The sequence below is a fragment of the Camellia sinensis genome, chromosome 10, assembly GCF_055761805.1.
Source record: "Camellia sinensis isolate YWXY chromosome 10, ASM5576180v1, whole genome shotgun sequence".
NCBI lineage: Eukaryota > Viridiplantae > Streptophyta > Magnoliopsida > Ericales > Theaceae > Camellia > Camellia sinensis.
The window spans coordinates 63125452-63135327 of record NC_138970.1 but is presented as its reverse complement, the minus strand read 5'-3'; the positions used below and the strand labels follow the sequence as shown (position 1 = coordinate 63135327).

Below are 9876 nucleotides of genomic sequence, written 5' to 3'. Positions count from 1 at the left end.
CTCACTCTCTCTCTCTCTCTCTCTCTCTCTCTCTCTCTCTCTCTCTCTCTCTCTCTCTCTCTCTCTCTCTCTCTCTCTCTCTCTCTCTCTCTCTCTCTCATTTTAAAAATCATAATGATCCCTAACTTAAATTAAATTAAATTAAATTTTAAGTACATCCAATATATATATATATACTCCCTCCGTCCCAAAATATCGATCCCTTTTGGGGAATCCAACTTTTTTTCGTAGTACACTTATTGCATTTGAAAAAAGTTAATTTTCCAAAATTACCCTTTTGATAGTACATTTTAAATTAAATTAAATTTTAAGTACATCCAATATATATATATATACTCCCTCCGTCCCAAAATATCGATCCCTTTTGGGGAATCCAACTTTTTTTAGTAGTACACTTATTGCATTTGAAAAAAGTTAATTTTCCAAAATTACCCTTTTGATAGTACATTTTTTGGGAATATCAATGTCATAATTGTACTTTTTAAATTGTTTATTAATTTAAAAGAATGGCAAAATAGGAAATTTACATTATTTTTGTACTTGATTTATAAAGAGGGACTAATATTTTGGGATAATAAAAAATGGAATAAAGGACTAATATTTTGGGATGGAGGGAGTATATATTTTCTCTAATTATAATTAGTCGATATTAACGCGGGATTAAAATTAATTAAATATTTGAAGTATACTGCGTTCTCTCACACTTTGTGAGATATATATACATAGGTGCAAAATTGTTTAAAAAAAAAAAAAGAGAAAAATAACAATCTGTCTTTCATAAAGGAAGTGTTTGTTGCTCGGGGGGTTTAGAAAGTAAAATATTTTAGACTGTCCTTTACACATTAACATGTTGGGCCTAGGGGGTTTTAGCTAAATTTCCCAATTATTAATTCATGGGGCTCACATTCTATTATTTGGTTGCAATTTTCGTTATTTCGATTAGATTTCGATTAATTTTCTATTCAACAAAATTTACAAATCTTTTAATCCTACAACTAATATAAAAATAAACACCCAATTAGTACACATTAATGTGTATTTGGGAGGAAAAATATTGGGTACACACCTAACTTTTGACATAGTGCACAAAGCGGTTATCCCGTAACTTAAACCCATAACCTCAAGACTCTTAGGCTAAATGATCACTCCTAATCCTACAACTTATATACAAAACAATATAATTGCAATTATATATTTTCATATCTACTGCAAAATAAAATAGACCAAAGATAATTATTTATCTCACTAATTTAACAGAATAACTAATTTTACACTAATAAGATAAATTGTTAATCTTTTCACTATTAATTATGCTAAACAAATAGGACCTTATTGAATTGTCGCAACCAATTTCCACCACCACAACCAAGTTATTGAGTTTGTTTAGTTTGTATCTCAGGATACAATTTTTGAAAATTTTATTTTGGTTAATTTTTTGTTTAAAAATTTCAAAATCACTTTCTCTCTCCTACACATCAATCAATCACTTTTTCTCTCTCCTTTCTCATTCTTAATCATTTTTTTCTGTCATATACATCTACTCAACTATAACAAAATATCAAATTATTCTAAACTTCGAACTATTTTCAAAATCTACAACCAAATAAACTAAAAAAAATTCTAAACTCTCCCCCTAATATTTTTTTGAAAATTTATCTCAAAACACAAATTAAACACACCCATTAATTCTTGGTATTTTCTTTATTTTTTTTTTGTTTGTTTTTTTCCACTTCGATCTCTGGCAATACTGGGAAGAAGGGTACTAATAAAAGTGAGATAAAATGAGGTAAAGAATAGTGATAGTTGTAAAAGTGATGGTGCATAAAGGGGGTGCTTACTGGGTATTTTTTTAGCCAACTTATGGCTGTTGTGGACATGTTAATTCACAGTTATACATTTAGATTTTTTTTATTTTTTTAAAAATAGAAAAATACTTAAATGGACTATAGAATATTATTATTATTTTTTATGAGAAATGTAGACAAATAGTGAATAATAAAAAATAAAAGTTAATTGAAAAAGTTACTCCACAGCTTATTTAACAAACACTACTCAGCAACTTAAATCTATAATCTAACAGTTAGATTAACAGCTTCTGATTAAAATCATAATCTATAATCTATTAAGGTATAATTTATAATTTGTTTTAATAGTTACATCAAACAGGATCAAAGATGGAGAGATAAAGTGTGGATGTGTGATGGGGGTAAAAGTAATTTTGTTATTTCGTGACTCTCATTAACGGAGTCAACTTTTGAGGACACCGGCGGAAGCCGGTGTTATATTTTGTTAAACTAATAGGCCAGCTGCAATTTAAGAAAATTGTTAGAGGTAAATGTAATTTGTTTAAATTTTAGCCAGAGTCAACATTTTGGATGCCAGTCTTTTCTGATTCAACACCGCCTTCAGAACCCAAAACTTGAGAGAGATAGAAGAGCACCGAAATGGGGCTATGGAAGCAGTAAACAATTGAGTGTTTGCTGATCAAAAAAATGTTGGAGTATGCGATAGAGGAAGCCAAAGAAAGAGAAAGAAAGATAGAGAGATGGAAACAGAGAGAGGGAGTTGGGAGGGAGATGGGTGAAAATTATTCTGTCTTGGAGAAACTGAATCATCTAATGATCAGTAAGGCCTGCAATTTGACCGCAGATCAGATTGATCATATCGACTCTTTTTACAATCGGCTAAGATTCCTAGCAATCATTCTCAAGGATATGGACGAGAAGCAGCAGCAGCATGAGCTGAACCATGAAGCTGAAAACCTGTCGATTCAAATTTATTATGTGATCTGCAAGACAAGAAAACTCATCCGTCTTTTTGATGTTGAAGTTCCAGGGCAGAGGGAAAGCAACAACAACGGTGACAGTTTTTTTGATATTTTAATTGGCACAAATATCATGGAAGAGATTAAGCCGATCGAGGCAAAAGTGGTGCAGTTTTATGACCAGATAAATCAGATCCAACTCCTACAAGATTTCAATGATGGAGTCCATTCGTTCATGTCAATGGAGAACAGAACCATGGTAGATGAAGAAATTACTGTGGGCTTTGATGATGAGGCGTTGACTATAAAAGAGCGACTTGCTGGAGGGAAGAAGCAGCTACAAATTATATCAATTGTTGGGATGCCTGGGCTCGGTAAGACAACTTTAGCCAGAAAACTGTACAATGATCCTTACATCACACACTACTTTCATATTCGTGCATGGACCTATGCTTCTCAATTACCCAGAAAAAAAGATATGTTGTTGGACATTTTACGTTCTGTTAATATCGTCATTACCGATGAAATTGAAGACATGAGCAACGAAATGTTAGGTGAAAAGTTATACAAGCAATTAAAAGGCAAGAGATATCTCATTGTCATTGACGATATATGGGATATTGGTGCCTGGGTCAATCTTAAAATGTATTTCCCCAATGACAACAATGGAAGTAGAGTTATGTTCACTAGTCGCCTCAAAGAGGTGGCTATGCATACCTCACCTGACTGCCATCCTCATTGTCTTCGTTTTCTCACTGAAGAAGAGAGTTGGGAGTTATTACAACGGAAGGTGTTTCAAAATGAAAGTTGCCCTCCAGAACTGATTGAAATTGGGAAGCAAATAATGAAAAAATGTGAAGGGCTTCCACTTGCAATTGTTGTAATAGCAGGACTTCTTGTAAAGAACACCAAGACACAAAAGTCGTGGAAACAAGTTTCCCAAAGTGTAAGCTCATACATTGTTAGTGATCCAAACCAGTACTTAGACACACTAGCACTGAGTTACAATCACTTGCCTCGCCACTTGAAACCATGCTTTCTCTATTTAGGAGCATTTCCAGAAGACCAAGAAATCCTGGTGCAAAAGTTAATTTGTTTGTGGGTAGCTGAGGGGTTTATACAAAAAATTGGGCAGAAAAGCTTGGAGGAAGTAGCAGAGGATTACTTAGTGGATCTAATTCAGAGAAGTCTGGTAATTGTTGCTCAAAAAAGGTTTGATGGTCGAATTAAAGCATGTCGTATGCATGATTTGTTGCGTGATTTATGCTTGAAGAAAGCCAGCGAAATTAATTTCCTACAGTGGATTCACAATTATGAAGACGCTTGTCCTCCTCCTTCAAGTAATTACAAAACAAATAACCAACACCGCCTGTGCATCCATTCTGACTTCTTACTAAAATGTGATTATGTTTCCTCTATGTCTTATACCCCAACAGTTGTTCAATCGTTCTTGTGCTTCAGAAGTAAGTTAGAGCAAAAAAATTGTTATCACAACAATCAATTTTGTGATGTGTGCTCATTTATTTGTTGGACCTCAAACTTCTCAGAGTGTTGGACATATGGTACAATGATGCCTTCTTTTCAAGAGAACTAACACAACTTGTTAATTTGAGGTATCTGGCAATTAATTGGAAAAGTTTCTATGAATTACCGCCATCAATATCCAATCTCTCAAACCTAGAAACACTTATTATTCTTTCTACACTATGGAGAGAGGTTATTCTGCCATGTAATGTTTGGAATATTACAAAATTGAGGCATCTTTATGCTAAAGGAGGGGCAAAATATGATACGTCTTTATGTTCTGAAGAAGTAGTAACAGATCACAACCATCCCTCCATATTAGAAAACCTACGAACCATCTCAAACTTAAACCCCTGTGGACATGTTCAGGATTTATTGGCAAGAACTCCTTTTCTTACAAAGCTGGGAATTTGTGGACATCCGTTGTTAGATTCAGGGAAATTTCCTAATTTAGAATGTTTGACACACCTTGAGACTTTGAAGCTACAGAATGAGTTATTGTACCCAACCAATTTCCAACGGGTCAAGTTTCCTACAAATGTTAAAAGGCTCACCTTGAAACTTACATGCATAGAGTGGGAGGAGATAACAGTCCTTGGGATGTTGTTACCCAACCTTGAGCTTCTCAAATTAGAAAAGGATGCTGTCTGGGGAGAGAAATGGGCAACAATTGATGGTGGGTTTCCTCGACTCAAATTCTTGAAACTGAAGGAGCTCAATGTTGAGCAATGCATCACCTGCTCTAGTCACTTTCCAAGTCTTCAACACTTATCGTTGGAACGTTGTCAAAATCTCAAGGAAATAGCATCTAGTTTGGGGGATATACCCACTCTGCAGATGATTGAGGTAAGCTTATGTTGTTTCTCTGTTGAGGAATCTGCCCGGAAAATTAAGGAAGAGCAGGAAAGCATTGGAAATAATTGGCTGAAAGTGCTGATTAGGAAATCCACGTAGAACCTGAATCCAAGGTTACTTTTTTATATTTATGTTTAATCTGTTCTTTTCTTTGTAGTATTTCTCATTTTAGATTCAACCCTACATCAAATAAAAGAATCTATCTTGTGTATATATAAACTAGCATAAAACTGTACAGCCTTAAATAAATAGTAAAAAATTTGTCTTAAAAATTAAAATAATAATTTTAAAATTTAAAAGAAAAAAATAGTAGAAATTATGTGAATGAGTTGTTTTCATTTGAATTGCACTAAAGTCGTGTTTTAATTATGTTATTATTAATATATTATTATAAGTATTAACTAATAAATATGTATGTCATTACGTGTATCAGTAACATTTTAGATCAAAAAAAATTGAATGAATTATAAAAATTACATTTAGCACACAAAATAAATATGTATACTTTTATATTAGATTTTCTGGAATGATATAACAACTTAAATTTCTAATTTACAATTACATAAAAATAGTTTCTTTCACTTGATTTTCATTTTTTATTTTTTAATTTAATTGAGCATATAGCATATACCATTTTATGTTTTTTTTTTCATATTTCATTTTCATTTTTATTTTTTTTTTTAATTTTTGTAAACATTTTTGGTCTATGTGATATGTAAGTATTAGATAACAATATCCATGTGGTCAAGTATGGAAAAAAAATTAGGATAAACTACATGCAGGTCGGAGAAGAAGAAAGAAATTATACCAACACATGGAGGGGCGTCTCTATTAAAGAGAAAACATGTAACCTAGGATAAATAACACGAGTGCCCCTCAATGAAATACTAACACAGTCACATAACGATTATTCGAACCACCACATTGAGACTCCACTCAAATCACACATCACCTACTACATAACACATAACACATAATCATGCTAAGTCTACAAAGATAGTTATCTGTTCCAGCGTTCGCTTAGATTTCTCATTAGAAACAACGTTGATCAAGCGTGTGTCCAATAAGACCTCCAAGTTAGTCAACAAAACACCGAATAATATCTATAAGTCTCAACACTATACCCATATAAAATGCAACACATAAGCATGTTATCACTTAGCACACAACATACAAATGTCCTCACTAAGCATGATAAACCCACTATGGCTAACCACTCCCTACGAGCCCAAGGTTTTCAAACCTGGTTAGCTCTGATACCAAGTTGTCACACCCCGGATTTACGAGGTCTGACCTACGTAAATAAATCACCCAACGATAAATAATAGATAACTGTAACAACCCCGACATGTGATTAACTATTAATCCATGATTAAGAATGCCTAATAGGTAATTAAGGTGAAATTCTGAATTAATTGCATGTATGTTGCATTCTTTGTGTTTATATCTGTCTATGGTAGGAATATCTGTCTGTATTTCTATTCTGTTCTGCGAATTGAAGGCCTTATCGGCATCCGATCACGAAATTGACTTGGTTTACGTGTTATTTGAGATTTTTAGAAAATTGTGGTAGGTTAAATTGAAATTCGATTTGGAACGAAATAATTAGAATAATTAATAATTAAATTCCCTAATCAAACCTATATAAGGCTTATACACCACTTTAGTCATCTCCTCTTCAACATTTGAGCCTACACAAAAATGTGAGAGAGAGTTAGAGTGAGAGACTTGTCTTCAAGGAATGAAGGAATAATTGAAGTGAATTGAAGGGTTTGGACTTAGAGACTCAAGGGTTAAGCCTTTAACTCTTACTTTGGAAAGTCTAGTTAAGAATTCAACCCTTAGATTATAAAAATTATGCTATCAAGGACATGAACTCTAGAGAATTAAGTTATGTAGTGAAAGAATTGAGCTAGAATTGATGAATTTAAGCCATACCAGCATGCATGCATTTTCGTCACATTTTGAGTTTGAATTTCAAACAAACCTCACATGCATGTGTCTATCTTGGCTTTGTTTTGAGAATTTATCAAGTTTCTCACCATTTTATCTAAATTGATCATGTTTTGGACAAGTTTGAGTTCATAGCATTGCATACATGTTATATACATGTAAGTTTCAAACTTAGGTTGAATAATTGACTTACTTTTGGGCCTTGATTTTGTGAAATGGTTTTGAATTCATGATGTTTTGCAAGTTTACACAAGTTTCCTTGAGTTTTTGGCCCAAGAGAACATGATTTGCAGCTTTGAGTTAAGTTTTGAAACTTGGAAGCAAATATAGAAATTCCAGAATTCTACTTCTCCGCTCGAGCTACAGATTCTGCGCTCGAGCGACCACTCTTAGTTTTGCACTTCCGCTCGAACGACCAAAAGTTGGCTCAAGCATAAAATGCATGCTCCTAAAAGTTTACTATTTTTGCAGACCGCTCGAGCGATAAGAGTTGCGCTCGAGCGAAGACCTCAGTCTCGCGCTCGAGCGACCGTTGAGCGTGGGTCAAGCGAAAAAATCAAGCAACCAGCACTTTTGCAGAGTTTACAGACCACTCGAGCGACTGAAGTTGCGCTCAAGCGACCACTCTTATACTTGAACCTCTGCTCGAGTGAAGGAAGTTAAGCTCAAGCGAGGTCCCTGTTTTCAGAAAAGTAACTAAGTGTTGAACAACATGTTTTGGCATCCTCATTGCATCGTAGGCATTCCTAGGCCATGATTAAGACTTAGTAATGAAGATAAGACGTAGAAACACACTAAGAATGAAACACAATGAGTTAAGTACTATCCAAGTGTGTATTCAATTTGTGTATCTGTTATGTTTGTGTAGGTCACGCGTTGCAAGTTATCTGATTTGTTTGCTCTGTTTGTCTGCTCTGGAGCCATCTGTGAGTAATAACTTAGTAAAGCTATGTTCAACTTTACTTATTTTCCGTATGATGCAATAAGATCTGTTTAATGAAATGTTATATTTTGTACATTGAATAATTGTCTAATTTCTATCAAGTTTTCATGGCATCCTTAGCACATGGCCTTTGCTCAGGGGTAATAATACCGTGATCTCATGGCCCTTGCCCGGGGATAACAATATCGTGGTCTCGTGGCCCTTGCCCAGGGGTAATAATACTGTGATCTCATAGCCCTTGTCGGGGGGTAACAATACCGTGGTCTCATGGCTCTCACCCGGGAGTAACAATACCGTAGTCTCAAGGTCCTCGCCCGGGGATAACAATACGGTGGCTTAAGTATGTTTTTTGTTCTCGATACCGGAGGTTCTTTTATGGAACTGGTCGAGTGTAATGCTCTATATCTGATCTGTTAGCGCTAATGGGTGTAGCACATATAATCATCTGTGAAATGAACAAGTACATGCTTTTGAACTCTTAATAAGAATTATGAATCTGTTTTTGCTTATGAAACTGTTATGGGACATCATTCATTAAACCCTTTACTCTGTTATTATTCACTGGGCTTTCGCTCACCATTTATATTATGTATGTAGGTAACCAGGCGTGTAACCAGGCCTAAAGTTGATGACCTGGAGTTTGTGTTTTGTCAGCCAGCCCTTGTGCCTCCCAAGGAGGTTCCGTTTGAAGAAGTCTAGTTTTGTGAATCATGTCAAGGACATTTTAGTTCTGTTTTGTTTGTCTGTACCCTGGGCTAAGTCTCTTATGATACTATCTGTATAGTGACGCATGACTTATGAAATTTTGATGTCATATGTATATATTCAAGTTTAAATAGTTTGTTCCATGTACATCAGCACAACTCTATGGATAATGTATTTTATATATTTTCTTCCGCTAGCCCCTTATATTTGTTATTCAGGTCAGAGGCCTTTGGTAATCCTAGGATTACTAGCCGGTTACGACGCTAAACCTATAGGGGGGCGGGTTTGGGTCGTAACACTAAAAATACTCATGCATATGTAAATGACATAGTCACACAGTACATGTGTTTATCTAATTTAATAACTTCCTAGATACAACATCTAAGTCAAATGGATGTTCTTTTAATTAAAACATATAAAGATGTTATAAATCAAATTGAAACACCCAAAGGCTTACATCACATACAAAGGGTGTAACCCTTACAAGAATGGCACACAACCAATATATAACATGAATGGCCCATGGCCTACAAATAAGGGAACCACCCTACATGGTTCCAACACAACTCCGATGTCTCAGTCCATATCCTCATAAGTACACCTAAAAAACATTTTCAGTCGCGTAGGGTAAGCATAAAGCCCAGTAGGGGATATTTCAGAAACTAAATATACTCCACTAGTATAAATGATCATGACGCAACACATATATACAATATGTCCAAATGCATTTTTAAATTCCAACTGATTTCTCAATAATAAAAAAATCCCTTCTTTACAATTTCCAAAATCTTTCGTTTATTCAAAACGTTTCCCAAGTTTTACAACATTTGTTTAAAACAAAAGCAATCCATCTCCAAACGAATCCAGGTATCTTAATACCAATGAGCAAATACATTGCCAAGTCAATTACGAATACATTGTCAAACAACAGCAACTACATTGCTAAAACCGTTTCCAAACCATTCTTTTCCAAACCAAAAATCATAATAAATAAAATGGGTAAATCTCCAAAACAAATACAACCTTTCACGGAAATTTCGTCCGCGGGCAACCATAAACCGGCACCCATGTAAACGTAGGCTATGCAAATGCTATTATTGTCATTTTACGGATATTTCGTTTGTGGGATCGA

General features: G+C 34.6%; 1 protein-coding gene across 2 annotated transcripts; it reads left to right on the top strand.

Moving 5' to 3' along the window:
• The first annotated feature begins 2380 nt into the window (after window positions 1-2380).
• Window positions 2381-8875, top strand: LOC145801142 (putative late blight resistance protein homolog R1C-3). 2 transcript variants are annotated; one of them, XM_082891529.1, is made up of 2 exons: window positions 2381-5256; window positions 8637-8875. In XM_082891529.1, the coding sequence occupies exon 1, from the start codon at window positions 2493-2495 to the stop codon at window positions 4356-4358; it is 1866 nt and encodes a 621-aa protein (XP_082747655.1). In that variant the 5' UTR covers window positions 2381-2492; the 3' UTR covers window positions 4359-5256; window positions 8637-8875. The 2 variants fall into 2 exon arrangements, with proteins under 2 accessions (XP_082747655.1, XP_082747656.1); XM_082891530.1 differs by having other exon boundaries at window positions 2398-3138.
• Window positions 8876-9876: the final 1001 nt, after the last annotated feature.